This window comes from Mesoplodon bidens (genome assembly GCF_964165515.1).
Source record: "Mesoplodon bidens genome assembly, chromosome: 15".
Taxonomy (NCBI): Eukaryota; Metazoa; Chordata; class Mammalia; order Artiodactyla; family Ziphiidae; genus Mesoplodon; species Mesoplodon bidens.
The window spans coordinates 21,843,179-21,859,760 of record NC_138171.1 but is presented as its reverse complement, the minus strand read 5'-3'; the positions used below and the strand labels follow the sequence as shown (position 1 = coordinate 21,859,760).

General features: G+C 41.2%; 1 protein-coding gene across 9 annotated transcripts in view; it reads right to left on the bottom strand.

Annotated features, from left to right (window-relative positions):
- TTI1 (TELO2 interacting protein 1) overlaps positions 1-16,582 on the bottom strand; it is a 44,411-nt gene that overhangs the window by 26,915 nt on the left and 914 nt on the right. For 3 of the 9 annotated variants that reach the window (XM_081257764.1, XM_081257763.1, XM_081257771.1), the window contains exons 2-4: positions 8,791-8,849; positions 5,115-5,228; positions 354-2,696 (exon numbers count right to left, since the gene is read on the bottom strand). In XM_081257764.1, the coding sequence (XP_081113890.1) occupies positions 354-2,655 (2,302 nt within the window). In that variant the 5' untranslated portion in view covers positions 2,656-2,696; positions 5,115-5,228; positions 8,791-8,849. The remainder of the gene's footprint in view (positions 1-353; positions 2,697-5,114; positions 5,229-8,790; positions 8,850-16,582) is intronic. The other 6 variants (XM_081257766.1, XM_081257768.1, XM_081257767.1 and 3 more) reach the window with 3 other exon arrangements.

The window sequence follows — 16,582 nt, the reverse complement described above, 5'->3', positions numbered from 1 at the left end:
AAGAACAAAGTTGTCATAAATCCTGACTTGCCTCCTTATTAATTGTGTGACCTTGGCTAAGTAGGAGCTCACTGAGCCTTAGTTTTCCTTACCTGCAAAATAAAAATAATGTTTACATTTAGTCTGCAGGGTTTATGTCCCTGGGACAGAGCAGGGGTTCAATAGATGGTAGAGATTATTAAAAGTATAAAAACATAAGCAATGGAACTCTACCGTAACGTGTGGGACCAGACAGACACCTATTCAAATAACGTCCTCCATAGCGTAACCCCAAACAAAGAAAAAAACAGTTAGGCAAACAAGGATACTATTCCTTCCCTCCAATCAGCATTAAAAAAGGGCTCTCAATGTACCTAATGCTGCCAGCAGGGCATGCAGTACACTGACAAAGGAAGTTGTTCTCTTATCATAAAATTGGTCCAGGGTAGCCAAGACATCTTGAACCACATCTGCCACCAACGGGAGCAGGCTAGCATCTGAGTTCTGTAGCATGACTTCCAAGACCTTCGGGGTATGCGGGTGGAGAGATAGATGACGCAGATTTAAAGAGATCCCATTTACCAAATAGTCTGAATTCTCATTGATCAGCTGCTGCAGGGAGTCGTAGCCACAAGCCTGGCAAATGTCCATCATGGTACTGATGGCCGCCTGACTGATAAGCAGGGTTTGGTCTCCAGCTTTCTCCAGGACTGGATAGAGGGCTGACATCAAGAGCAAACGGAAGTCTTTCCCTAGTGCGTGTGCAAAGTGGCCAATCCCTTCCAACTGGATGCATATTTGCCAGATGTTACTGTTCATGGAGCAGATCGTGGGACTTGGCTTTGAGAAGGTGGGAGAAGAGGTAGCCTGGTAGGTGTGTGCACCAGATGTGAGGGCCTGAATGCCTGACTGCATCATAGTCAGCTCCTCTCCCACTTCTTCAGCTTCCAGGCAAGTGACCAAATACCAGTTTTCTTGGCTTGTGTATTCTTCAAGTATTGATGTCACGATCTCCCTCAGTTCCTCTGGGTTTGTTTTAACGTGTTTTTCATGAAGATTCTCTACCCCTAACCCAGCAGCCCCTACAACCAGTTCATTAAGGATCATGGCGGCCTGCTTCCGGTAAACCACAGACTCGTGGTACAGTTCCATAAAGGAATCCACGAGCAAGTAGAGGTTCCCATAGAAACCAAGAAGCTGACAAACCTGCCTCAAGAGCAGGAAAACCCTCTCGTCAGTGAAGAAGCGGAAATATCTCCTCTGCATTTGAGCCCATGGCCGCGAGGCTGAAGTCTCTGGAGAAGTGCTCAGATGCTCAGAGTTCCAATGCCGCTCTTCAACGATTTTGATGTCGGTCACGTCTAATTCCAGAACTTGGATAAGCGCTTTGGAAAGGCGCTGGAGATGGGCCACAGAGTTGAGGACAAAGTTCACTTTGGGGCCCAAGAGTTTCAGGTACCCGAGTAACAAGGAGAGAGTAGAGAATCTGCCCTGATCATCTTGGGAGTTCATCAGGCGGGGAAGGGACGTGGCAAGGGAGTGCAGGTTTTCTGACAAGATGTCAGCAAAGGCTCTGCTGCCCACCACGACTTTCTCATCTGCAAAACATCTCAGAATTTTATTGCACTGGGCTTGGACGTCAGGACTCTCATCATTTACCAGACTCACCAGAGCCTTCAGAAGGGGACCAGCTGATTCGACCAGTGACTGACTGCACTTCAAGAGAAGGGCCTCGACAAAGTCTATCAGTTCCAGCCTCACCTTCCAGTGTGGGTGAACTGAAACGCACTCAATTATCTTTTTAATAAGGACAGTCAACCTGTCGCCGGTATTTTTTACCCAACTGGCTTCCCTGTGCACCAACAGCTCCGCTACTCTGTGCTCCACAGCAGGCTTTGCTCGGACCTCTGAGACCCTTCTGAGCTGTTCATCAGCCATAATGAAGCTCACTGTCTTGTAAAAGACCTTTAGGGAAGACACGACAATGCTGTGCCCTTGTTTAAAGTCTCCTGTGATGACCCTGGTCAGTGTAGTTGAGAGGCCAGGTAAAAAAGAAGCAAACAAATCCCCCAGCTGCTTTTGCTCAAGTTCATCCAAGGACCTTGGATGGTCTTGACACTCACATTGAAAGAGTAGAACCTGTAAACATTTTAAGGCAGCCATTTTAATTTGTTTTGATTTCTCCTGTTCTGCTAGGCCTAACAGTAAAGATACAGCAAATCCTAAACGAGGCAGAATGGAGGGCTCATAAATAGTCAGAATGATGTCCCCATAAGCCGAGTGCATTAATGCACTGAGGCCCTGGATCACAGCCAATTTCAACTCCTCTGACACAGCTGCAGGTTTCTGGGAGTTGGGTGAATACAGGCAAGCAGAGAGTTCTGAAAAGAGTTCCTGGAGAAGTTCTTGTTCCTTCACACACGTTGAAGAGAGGACAAGGGTGATGCATTCCACCACACTCTGGATCAAGCGCTCTCTTTTGGGGCCCAGGGTCTTCAGGGTAAATCGCAAAGGGAAGAGGATGTACTGCTGAAGTTCCTGAAGGGCAGAGTCACTCACGACTTGTAACTGTGCCTGCAGACGCTCCACATTCTCCACTGTCTGGGTCTTTGTGAGCTGAACACAGATGGGACGCAAGACGCCAAAGGCCTCCTCTGGAGTATCAAAAACCGCCATTGTGCAACAGGCTTCCTCTCACTGAGGAAACACCCTGCAGGCTGGAGGGAGAAGACTTTTCAGTAAAGAAGGCCAAGCTCAAAGCAAATACAAAGTGAACTTGTACTCATTCATTCAACAGACATTCAGTGGGGGCTTATGTACCAGTCACTCCACACGGTGCTAGGGGAGCAGTGGAACGGAAAAGAGCCGGTTCCTAGTCTTAGGGAGCTCCCAGTCCAGGGAGGGAAGCAGATGTACAGTTACAACACAGTCTCTTAAGAATTAGGCTAGGCCTGTGCTTATGGTCCTACATGAGTGTAGAAGACGTATGCGTCATAACACTCAGAAAGCCAGGGTGGGTTTCACGGGAGGAAGATGCCTTGAGCCAAGACTCAAGGGAGGAGTGAATTGGAACCTGTGGGCTATTCTAAGGAGTATGGATTTTAACCTGTGGTAGTGATGGAAAGCCACTGAAGGTTTCGTCTTTTTTAACTTGAGGTATAATATACATAGAGCGAAAGGCACTAGTCTTAACATAACAGCTCAGTGAATTTTAATGTACGCAGAGACTCATAGAACCACTACCCAAAATAAGATATATAATATTTCCAGCACCCTGGAAAGCTCCCTCATGCCCCTTTGCAATCAATTCCTATTTCTCCTGCCCAGAGGTAACCATTACTCTGACTTTTATCAGCCTGGACTAATTTTACCTGTTCTTGTCATGGAGAGGTTTCAAGCAGAGGGTGATAGAAACAATTTTATGCACTGAAAAGACCCCCTGGCAGCCAGTAATACAGGAGAAGACTCAGAGCTGGGTGAGACTGAAAGCAAAACAAAATGAAAGGGAGTGGCCAGAGAAATGGGAAAACCAGGAGCGCACACTATCACAGAGACCACGGGAGAAGAGAGATTTGAACAGGATGGAGAGGTGGATGGCACGCAGGCAGTGAAAGGAGACAGGTTTATAGGTAAGTGAAGGAGCTGTGCGACTTTACACGTGGGCTATCAGCCCATGACTCTGCATTTCCCCTCACAGAGAAGAGGCTCTTTTCTCTGTGAGGGGAAATGCAAAGTCATGGACTGATAGCGAATAAGAAGGCGGGTAAACAGAGGGCTTCAGGAGAGAAATAAAATTCTCAAATATTCCCTTTGGGGAAGCAGAGCATGCTGGGAAGACACAAAAGTGTGGCCCAAGGGTACTGAGGACTGAGTTGAAGCTGGAGACCATTAAACATGCACAACTGTAAAACGCTGGTACTGGATGGAGGTTTAGAGATCACCTAGTCTGGTGGTGTCTCCTTCTCTCTCTCTGTCTCAGCAATATTTGCCGGGGGCTTCTGAACAGATGATGACAAGAAAGTGTCCGCTGCTTCTCACTGTCCCCAGTAGTGCTGGCAGGCAAGTGGTGCCTGGTGGGTGTGGGCAAGACCTGCTCAGCCCAGAGAGAGAGCTGGTGCTGGATCTCCTCCATGGGTCGGGAGAGGGCTCCAGGGCAACAATCAGGCTCTCATACCCTGGACAGAGTCTGGTCCACAGAACTCCATGAGAGGAAAGGCAATGCTGGTCTGTGAGGTTCCTTGGGGGGATATCTCCTGGTCTGTGACCCTCAAGAAGCCAGGGAAGGGAAGAAGCTCAAATCTTCCCTATTCCAGACTAGCAAAATCAGGTGTGGAGGCCAGAAAGCTGGGCCAGGGACTACTGACACCCTATCAGCACCAGCTCACACACTGATGACCCTGAGGCTACTGTGCCACGCCTTACCCAAGGTACTAGTAGTTAGAACAACAGAAGCAAAGGAAGTAACCACTTAATGGGACCCAACAGTCAGGAGCAGGAAATGCAAATAGAGCACCCTTGAGGTGGTGAACCTTAGTTTAACAGAAATGCTAAAGGAGACAGACAAGACTATGAAAAATAATTAAGACCAATAAGGAAATTCAATTACAAGACAAAAGATATTTCTTAGAATTTAAAAACATGTCTTTCCACACTAAAAAAGCTCAACTGATTAAAAAAAAAAAAAGGCGGTTAATTGCTGAGATCCAATTAGTGGCTGGGAAGATCAAGCAGAGCTATCTTAAAACTGAGCAAAAATACAAAGAGATGGAAAATGTGAGACTTGGAGCACAGATCTGGGAGAACCCACATATAAATAGCTGGGAATTCTGGAAGGAAAAAAAGGAACAGATGGAGGAGCTAAAACAAATAAATAACTGAAACATTTCTCTGAGCTGCAAAAGGATTTATCTGGAGATTGAAAAGACTGAAGGATACACATCTAGTCAAATTGTGGTAAAATTCCTGTACACTAAAAGATAAACGGAAAAAAAAAATCACATATGCCTTCAGGAAGAAACAACAAATAACTTATAAAGGAAAAAGACCGTCTTTGGACTTCTCATTTGCAATAGAAGACAGTGGAAGAGCATCTACTGACTGCAAATAAAGGATTGTGGCCCCCAAACCCTACTTACAGCGAAGATATTCAGCTGTCAGGGTGAAAGAGCCGTATGCAAGGATTCAGAGAGAGTAGCACCACGTGCCCTACCAGAGGACTCCATTCAAACAAGAAGTGACTCGAAACAGACCTAAAATGGGAAGATGAATGAAGAAGGAAACGTTGCTGAGTAACTTTTTTTTCTTTTAGCATGGAAAACTTTCTTCCAATAAAACGTTTAAGTGGAAGCCCAGCACGTAAAACAGATAAAATCAGAGGGTCTGGTTAAAGCTGGGGTGAAGGCGATGGCCGGGGGCTCTGCATCTCTCTTATTTATCTCAGGAGTTTCAAGACAGTAACCTGGGGTCCCCTGAACTATGTTCTCAGATTATATGACAAAAACTGTAATAGAGCAAGTGAAGTGAGAACACAACCTGTCCCAAACTGAACTTATCCGTTTTCTTCTGTATTCCCTTTGTGATTTATGGTCCTCACCTGGGCTAGACGCCTTAGCCTCTCTGCTTTCCTTCACCTCCCTCTTCATTCCACTGTTCCTTTAAATTTCATCAGTTCTACCCCATCAACATCTTTCAAAGCTGTTGATGATGATAATCATCTATTTGATATTGGACTGACCGTAATGGTTTCTTCTCTGGCCACCCTTGCCTTGTGTGCTTGCCCTTCTTGAATCCGTATTTCACACTGACATGTAAGTAATTTTTTTAAAACAAAAATCTGGATCACTCTTTTCCATGTTTAAAATCCTTCACCTGCTCTTTGTAGCCTGCCTAAAGCACAGACACCTTTTTTACCATGGCATACAGGGCCCTGCACCATCAGGCCCCTGCCTGTCTCATCAACCTCATTTCGCACTGCTTCACCGCTTGAACTTGAAACTGCAACCATGTGAAATTATAAAACTTGCAATTTCCTAAACAGGTAGTGCTATTTCATATTCTCCTCCTTTCTCCTACCACTGTACGTACTGCTATTACAGTATTTAGCATGCTGAATTATTTTGTATATGCCTGTTTTACCTACTTTAGACTGGGCAATCCTACACCTAGAACCTACAAGGGCATCTGGCATATGATAAGCACTCAGAAACATCTGTACAGATTCTCCTTTCAAGTAGGATATAGTAAGGTATGGCAGGCCAATACTCCTGGTGACAACTAGAGAAACCAGATAAATTATAAAAATCGTTTCTTAAAGCATCAAATAATTGCAGAAGCAACAAAGACCAGATGAACTAATACTCTAGTGAAGGATGAAAGTTCACAGTAAGTCAACAATCAATAGTTGGGTTTTTTTGTTTGTTTGTTTGTTTTCCATTTGCTGATCCTGGACATGGCTCAGGATTACGAAGAGGCCCAGGCTGAGGGCTGTCACTGAGGAAAAAGAAACCATGATGCTTTTAATGTGGTCATATAGGAATGGAGTCCTATATGCAAAACCGTAGTCTTCAGGGATCTCAAAATACATGACTTCTGAGAGAAGGCTGCTGCTGGGGGACAAATGGCTGAGAAACGTCCAAACAAATGAAAGAGATCAACCCACAGATTCAAGAAGCTCAGCAAAGCCCAAGTTGACAATACAAAGAGAAACACACACAGACACATCATAGTCAAACTGCTGAAAAACCAAAAGTATGGAGAAAAATCTTAAAAGTAATGCAGCAACAGAAGTGACAGGCAACTTCTCTAAAGAAATGATGAAATCCAGAAAAAAACAGAATGACATCTTTAAAGTGTGAGAAGAAAGTAACTACCAACCTTGAATTTTACACCCTATAAAACTATTTTTCACAACTGAAGGTAAAATGCAAGACAATAATGCACAAAAGGTGCATGGATAGTATAAAAGGAGTTAAGTGTATTAAGAGTCTAGCAGTATCAGGAAGTGATTAAAAAATCTGTATTAGACTGTCAAGAATGCATGTCAAGAATGCATGTTGAAATCTATAGGGTAAACTCCAAAAGAGCTATAAAAGTTCAGACAGTAGTAAAAATGGGATAATAAGTACTTTTGATTGATCCAAAAGGTGAAAAATGAGAAAAAGGAAAGCAAAACTGGTGGGTCAAACAGAAAACAAATACTTAATAAGATGGTGGACAGAAGCCCAACTGAAACACTGATTACATGAATTCAGAGTTTCTCAACAGTGGCACTACTGACATTTTGAGCTGGATAATTTGTTGGTGGAGAGCTGTTCTGTGCACTGTCAGATATTTAGCAGCATCTTTGGCCTCTGTCCCCAACATACCAGTAGCACTCCCCCAAGAGTACCAACCAAAAATGTCTCCAGATACTGCCAAATGTCCTGTGTAGGGCAAAAATCGCCCTGGATAAGAACCGCTGGTATAGAATCAACATAATCCCAATCAAAACCCCAGCAGCATTTTTATAGAAAGTTATAAGACGACTCTAAATTGATATGGGAATGCAAACAACCTAGAATAGCAAAGACAATCTTGAAGAAGAGGAATTAAATTGGTAAATTTTGGTGGTGTCATTTTTACACTATCTGATTTCAAGATTTACTGTAAAGATACAATAATTAAAGGGCAAAAAGAAAGACAAACAGATTAGTGGAACTGAATAGAGTCCAGAAATAGCCCCCACATATACAACAGAGAGTCCATATGTAGACTCACATACCTGACAAAGTTGACACTGAAATCAACTGGGAAAGAATGGTCTTTTCAATTAAAGGTACTGTGCCACCTGGCTATCCACATGAAAAAATATATAGGTCTTGATTACATCTCATACTAGATTTAAACATGAAATGTCAAATAACAAAGCTTTCTGAAGAAAACAAAGAACGTCTTTGTAATCTTGGAGTAGCCAAAGATTTCTTAAACAGGACACAGAAAAGAGCTAACCATAAAAAAAATGATAAATTGGACTACACTGAAGTTAATATAAAAGATTTTCTATAAATCATTAAGAAAAAGACAATCCAACAGAAACATGGAAAAGAACTTGAACAAGCATACCACAATAGGGGATATCCAAATGGCCAATAAACATATGAAAAGACATTAACATCACTGCTCCAGAAAATGCAATATAAAACCACAACAAGGGCTTCCCTGGTGGCGCAGTGGTTGAGAGTCCGCCTGCTGATGCAGGGGACACAGGTTCGTGCCCCAGTTCGGGAAGATCCCACATGCCGCGGAGCCACTGGGCCCGTGAGCCATGGCCGCTGAGCCTGCGCGTCCGGAGCCTGTGCTCCGCAACGGGAGAGGCCACAACAGTGAGAGGCCCGCGTACCACAAAAAAAAAAAAAAAAAAAAAAAAAAAAAACCACAACAAAATACCGTTACACACCCACCAGAAGGGCTAAGCTGAAAAAAAGGGGAAAAAAAGAAAAAGGAAAAGAAAATCCTAGGCGTTGGCAAGGATATAAAACAACCAAAACTCTCATTCAATGCTGGTAAGAGTGTAATTGATACAACTACTTTGGAAAATCCTTAGGCAATATCTATTATTCTAAAGGTAAACATACATATGCTCTATGATCTAGTAATCACATTCTTTGATATATACCTAACAGAAATACATACATAAATTTACCAATAGATGTGTTCTGGAATACACTAGCCACAACTGTCCCCACAAAGAAACTACCCAAATGCACATCTATAGTAGAATGGATAAACTGTGGTATATTCTCCCAATGGGATACTATACAGATGAAGACTTACCACAATTGGAGATCTTCAAAAGAATGGGTTACGGGCTCAGAAATACATAAACCAGCTTTCTGTAAGGAAGAGAGTATAACAAATTGCTAGTATAGCATGACTATAAAAGGCAATCATATACCTTTATGGGATGGTCATGAAATCACAACTGTGTGACAATATGTCAATTACAGAAGGAACTGCTCAGAGATTTAGAAGCTTAGGAGTCCTAGATTCTAGTCCGATAAAATGCAACACTGATTAAAGTGGCACTGCAAAGTTTGATGTTTATATAACTGACAGCAACTGGGGTATTCTGGCCCAGAAAGTGATACTGGGGTGAGGCATTCAGAACAATCTGATTCTCAGGGTGAGCAGAGAAAACAACCCAGAGTTCAACTGTGGCAGACAGTGACTATATAAACCAGTTCTTGACTCTAACCCTTTCTGAGTTCAGTGTACCCCTTCCGTGGTCATAGAAAGCAGTCACTGGGGAGGTGGGGGAAGAGATCTGCAATCGGAGTGCTTGAATGAACCCATTCCCCTGGCAGCTTCTTCCCCTCCTTCCCATCTCTTTCTGCCTTTTCATAGGAATGGGCTGTGTAAGATCCCTGGGCCATGGCATCCAGGTGGTGCAAACGGGACAATCTGTAGGTGCTATACTTTACAGACACTTAAAAGATAAGACACTAGACCACAAGGTATTTATTGTATCATATAGTTAAAAAGTGAAAAAGGGAGGAAAAAACCCCAGGGAAGTACAAAAGGAACTCAGAAAAAGAATGAACACCAAAAAGGAAGGGTTCATGGAGGGAGGAGGGTTTATGTTGGGGTGGGGGGACTACACACTTGGGGCTGCATGGGAAGGCTGTTCAAGGAACAATACCTCACAAGCAAAGGCCAGAAAGCAGAAAAGTTGTAGCCCCTAATAAAGGCAGAGACGAGAGGGAGACACCATCATGGCAAGTGAGCCATGCCTCACACAGGGGTGATGTTCTGATGAAACCACCTGCTCGGGGCCTTTGTAACTTGCTGTTCCACGATATATCTTCACGGCTTGCTCTCTAACCTTTCAGGGCTTTACTCAAATGTGAATTCTGAGGGAGGTCTTCTCTGATCACCCCAACTTAAAACTGCAACCCACCCTCACTCCTCCCCTGCCTTGCACTCCCAATCTCCTTCCCCTGCCTTTGAAATTTTCCTCCATAGCATTTAGTACCATCTGTCAAACCAAGTTATCCACCTATTTATTTGTTTATTGTCTCTCTCTTCCCGCTAAAATATAAGCTCTATGAGGGCAGTAATAGTTGACAGTTTTGTTTATTGCTTCCGGCAAAGAGCAGGCATTCAATAAATGCTTGTTGAATCCATCACCACAGACTAAGGTCTGGCTCTCTCTTTGGTGGATCTTTGATATCAGATATGTGTGAACTGGAGTCTGGGAAAAACCCACCATCCTCTTCTCCTGGGGTGAGTTATTCCTACAGGTAGTTGATCTCATCCATTACAGGAGGATCTTACTAGATTGACTCTCAGGTGGCATTCATAGTTCTAGATTTTGACTGTATGCCAGCCCATTTTTTAGGGTGTTTCCAGACAGAATGAGTATGAGAACAGGAATCTGACAATCTGGGTGATAGTCCTGGCTCTGACAGTACCTGATGTGTGGTTTCCATGAATTTTAGTTTCCTCAACATAAAATAAACTCGGTGGATAAGATGATCTCTAAAACTTCTAACTTTTTTTTTTTTTTTTTTTTTTTTTTTTTTTTTTTTTTGCGGTATGCGGGCCTCTCACTGTTGTGGCCTCTCCCGTTGCGGAGCACAGGCTCCGGACGCGCAGGCTCAGCGGCCATGGCTCACGGGCCCAGCCGCTCCGCGGCACATGGGATCCTCCCGGACCGGGGCACGAACCCGCATCCCCTGCATCGGCAGGCGGACTCTCAACCACTGCGCCACCAGGGAGGCCCTAAAACTTCTAACTTTGAATTAACTAGCACATGGTAGAAAGACTGGGTTTAGATTCCAGAAATAGGAGTTTAAATAAAAGAATTGCCAACACAAGTTCTTGACTAGAAAGAAGAGAATTAATATTTGTTGAAAAAACCCACCATATGCTAGGCAATGTACATAAATAAATTCCTCGTCTACAAGCTGAGTAACACAAGGTTCAGAGAGATTAAGTGATGCCCAAGGTTACACAGCAAGCAGTGGGATTCACCTCAAGCCTGTGTGACTCCAAAGGTTGTATGCATTCTTTTCACTACACCAGAGGTTTCCAACCCAACTGTTTATCAGAACCAAGGGGAAACAACGTAAGTACAGATTCCTGGGCCTCACACCAGATCTACTGAATCAGAATCTATGTTGGGGGTGGGGTGGAGCAGGTATGTTTTGGGAATCTATTATAAAAGTTTGCAAGGTCAGTCTGATGATCCATGAAGTTGCTAAGACAGTAGAGTAGATCTCAAATGTTCTTACCACACACACAAAAGGGTAATTGTGTGAGGTGATGGAGGTGTTAACTAACCTTATTGTGGTAACCATTCTCAATATATATATACACTGATATGTGTATCAAATCATTACATGGTACATCTTAAACTTTTACAATGTTATATGTCAATTCCATCTCAATACAGATGGGGGGAAAGAAAAAGAAGGCTAAGTAGGAGTGGGGAGACAGGACTCCCACTTCTACCTAACAGTAATTAGGAGCCCTCCCTCACGGGTGTCAAAGGAGGCTGAGTGAGGAATCTGGACTTCTACCTACACTTGGAAGTAACAAGGTTGGTCCCCCCCACCCCTGCCTTATCCTGCCAGAGTGGTTTCAGAGGAAGCCAACTAAAAAGAAGACTTCTATAAGGTCCAGAGTCTTAGAACATAATACAAAAATGTCCAGTCAAAAATCATTCACCATACCCAAGAACCAGGAAGATCTCCAAATGAATAAAAAAAGAAAAATCAATCAATATACGTTAACACTAAGATGACAGAGACATTAGAATTACCTGACAAAGTTATTAAAGCAGCTGTGATGAAAATGCTTCAATAACCGATTATGAACTTGTTTAAAACAAAAGAACAGAAAACCTCAGGAAAGAAATAGAAGATACAAAGAAGAAATAAACAGAAATTTTAGAACTGAAAAATTCAATAACAAATAAAAAGCTCAGCAGATGGGCTCAACAGGAGAATGGAGGGGACAAAGGAAAGAATCTTTAGAAATTACTCAATCTGAACAACAAAGAGAAAACAGACTGAAAAGAGGCTCAGGGATCTATGGGACTATAACAAATGATTTAAACATCCCAGAATGAGAGAAGAAAAAGGGCAGGGTTGAAAAAGGACTCAAAGCACTGAAAGCTCCCCCAATTTGGCAAGAGACATAAATCTATATACTCAAGAAGCTGAGTGAACCCTAAACAGGATTACCCCAAAGAAATGTGCACCAATTATAATTAAAATTAAAATTTATGAAAACAAATGACAAAAAATCTTGAAAGCAGCCAGAGAAAAATGATACCTTGCCTATATAGGAAAAACTATTTGAATGACGCTGGATTTTTCCTCAGAAGCCATGTAGGCCAGAAGGAAGCAACACAATAATTTTCAGGTGCTGAAAAAAAAAAAAAAAAAAACTGTCAACACAGAATCCTATACCCAGCAAAAATGTCCATCAGGAGGAAAAAAAAAAAAAAAAAAGAGGAATGAACTGGAAAGATATCCTCAGATGAAGGAAAACTAAGAGAATTTGTCACCAGCAGGCCTACTCTACGAGAATGGCTAAAGGAAATTCTCTAAACAGAAAGGAAATTAAAAAAAAAAAAAAAAAAAAAAAAAGAATCTTGGAACATCAAAGAGGAAGAAAGAACATGGTTAATAAAAATATGTATAAATACAATAGGTTTTTCTTATTCTCTTAAATTTTGTAAATTGTGTTTGATAGTTAAAGCAAAAATTATAACACTGACTGATGTGGTTCTAAATGTATCTAGAGGATATATTTCAGACAAATATAAACAGGAAAGGGTAAAGAGACATAAAGGAAGTAAGGTACATTTACTTCACTAGACCTGTCAAAAATAAGTTATATACACATAATATGATACCTAGAAGAACCACTAAAATGGTTATACAAAGAGATACACTCAGAAACACTATAGATAAATTGAATGGAATTCTAAAAAATGTTCAAGTAAAGGAAGTCTGGAGGAAAGAATTAAATTTCAGACTTAACCTCTAAAATATCAATAATTATATTAAGGGCTTCCCTGGTGGCGCAGTGGTTGAGAGTCCGCCTGCTGATGCAGGGGACACGGGTTCGTGCCCCAGTCCGGGAAGATCCCACATGCCACAGAGCGGCTGGGCCCGTGAGCCATGGCCACTGAGGCCACAGCAGTGAGAGGCCCGCGTACCGCAAAAAATAAATAAATAAATAAATAAATAAAATAATTATATTAAATGTAAAATGTCTAAATACACCAATAAAAAATGACTGTCAGAGTTGGTTAAAAAATATGACTTAACTACATGCTGTTTACAAGAAACTCACTTCAAACATAATGACATAGTCAGGTTGAAAGTAAAAAGATGGAAAAAGATATTATCATGTAAACATTAATCAAAGGAAAGCAAGACTAGCTATATTAATATCAGATAAAGTAGACTTCAGAGCAAAAAAAATTACCAGAGACAATAAAGGACATTATATGATGATTAAAGGGTAAATCTATGAAGAAGACATAGTAATCTTAAGTGTGTATGCACAAAACAGAGATGCAAAATGTGTGAAGCAAAAATGGATAAAACTGAAAGGAATAGTACAGGTGGTCACCACAAGTATAGGTGGTGACTTCAACATTCCTCTCCCAACAACTGATAGAACAATAGCAATTATAACACAAGAGCTCAACTACACCAACCAACATTTACATAATTGACATTTACTGAATATTATGACAGTAGGATATACATTCTTTTCAAGTGTCCACAGAACACACACCAAGATAGACCATATCTTGGACCACAAAATAAACCTCAACAAATTTAAAAGAACTAAAATCATACAGTGTGTTCCCCAACCACGATGGAATCAAACTAGAAATTACTAATAGAGAGAGAACAGGAAAATCTTCACACACCTGGAAATTAAGCAACACATTTCTAAATAATTCATGGATCAAGGAGGAAATGTCATGGGAAATTTTTACAAAATACATAGAAATGAGTGAAAATAAAAGTTCAACATATCAAAATTTGTAAGACATAAGTACAGCCATGCTGAAAGGGAAATTTATAGTACTAAATATATATATTAGAAAAGAGAAAAGCTCTTAAATGAATATCAATAATCTAAACTCCCACAGCAAGAACCTAGAAAAAGACAAATAAAATAAAATAAAATAAATCAAAATAAATCCAAAGCAAGCAGAAGGAAGAAATAATAAAAATCAGAGCAGGAATTGAAGTTTAAAACAAAAAACAATAGAGAAAATCAATGAACCAAAGAAATGGTTTTTTAGAGACATCAATAAAATTGACTTCTAACTAGACTGATGGGGGTAGGGGGAGGGAGAGGGAGAGAGAGAGGGAGAGAGGGAAGGAGGGAGGGAGGGAAGGAGGGAGAGAGAGAGGAATTACCAATACCAGTACTACAGACTGCAGATATCAAAAGATAATACAGGAATACCACAAATAATTTTATACACATAAATTTGACAGATGAAATGGCAAATTTCTCAAAAAACACAAACTACCACAATTCACACAATCTGAAATAGATTACTGAACAGCCTTATAAGGAAACTGAATTTATTGTTTAAAAACTCCCAAAATCAAAGAAAAAAGAAAGAAGAAATCTTCAGGCCCAGATGGTTTCACTGCAGACTTCTACCAAGCATTTAAAGAAAATTAACACCAGTTCTACACAATCATCTAGAAATGGAAGAAGAAACACTTTCCAATCCATTTTATGAATCTAGTATTATCCTGATACCAAAATTCAATAAAGATAATACAAAAATTTTTTTAAACTGCAGACCAACTTCCCTCATGAATATAGATGCCAAAATCCCAAACAAAATATGAGGAAATACAATTTAGCAGTATGTAAAAAGAATTACACACCATGACAAAGTAGGACTAAATTCCAGGGATGTAAGGCTGGCTCAATATTTGAAAATCAATCAGTTATTAATATTAACAGGCTAAAGAAGATAAGTCACATGATTATAACATCCTCATCTTTCTGACCTCTAAATGTTGAAGTGTCCTAGGACTTAGTCACTGGGCCCCTTTTCTTTCTATACCTATTCCTCCTTATGACTCCCACATTTATATCTCTACCCGATCTCTCCCTTGAACTCCAGACCCATAAACCCAATTGCCTATGAGATACCTCTACTTGGACAGGCATTTCCAATTAGACACATACAAATCTAAACTCCTGCTCTTACTACCCAAACCAGCTCTTCCCACAATTCAGTACATACATGCAAACTCCATTCTTATGGGTGCTTAGGCTAAAACCCTTAGGGCCATATAAGCTCTTGCTTCTTTTATACCTCATACCTATGCTGTCAGTAAATCCTGTGATCTCTTCCTCTAAAATATCCCCAGAATCTGACCCTTTCTCACTACCTCCACCCTGGTCTGAGTCTTCCTTTCACCTGGGTTATCACAACAGCAGCTGAACTCGTCCTCCTGCTCCTACCCTTGCACCCTTACTGTCTATTTTCTACTTAATAGCCACATGCTCCTCTTTTGCTCAAAATGGTCCAATGGACTCTTGTTTCATTCTGAGTAATATCCAAAGTCCTTGCTATTGCCTATAGTCCCCCACATGATATGGTCCCTGGCAACTTCTCTAAGCTCATTTCTAGCCTTCTGGTTCACATCACTTGAGCTCTCCTCCTTGCTGGTCCTTGAAAATGCCAACAATGGTCTGACCTCAGGACTCTGCACTTGGTTTTCCCTCTGCCTGGAACATTCACCACATAGCATAGGGCTTGTTCTCTCATTTGTTTGAAGGCTGTGATCAAATGTCACCATATCAGTGAGGCCTTCTCTGACCAGTATATATAATACACGCCTATCTGCCCATACGGGCAGTCCTCATACCTCTTACCCTCCTTTATTTTTATTCGAGGCATTTATAACTTTCGGGCTCATTTTACACACGTTTATCTTCCCCTGCAGAAGGTAAGCTTCCCAGGACATGGATTCTGTCTGTTTGCCTAGAATAGTGCTTCAGACATAGGTTCTCAAAAATTATCGGCTGAATGAATAAATAAAAACCACTGGCTCAGGAGTGAAGAATTTGGGATAAGATAACCTTGATTTGATTCCTGGTTCTGTCATTTCTTGTGTCCAAGTGACATTGATTACTCAACCATATTTAATGTTTTCTCATCTGTCAAATAGTGATAATAACCCATACCCCACAGGACTGTTGTAAGGATTAAATAAAAGAATGTTCGTAATTTGCTTAATACATAGTGACTTGGTATAAAAGTGCTCAGTATATGACACTGTTACTTAATACAGAAAGATGGCCTAGATTTGGACTCAAAGGCCCTAGGTTATAATTGTGACTAGATATTGACTGTGATTTTAAGCTATTCACCTATTTTATATTAATTCACTCAGTCAGCTACGAATAAGGTGCTGGGGTAAAAAAGATAGATAAAGTAGAGTCCCTTCCCTCTAACCTTAGTTATGTGATCTTGGGTAGGTCACCCAAGCTCCCTCAGCCCCATTTGCCAAATGGGAATAACATAATACCTATTGCATAGCTTTGTTTATTAAATGAG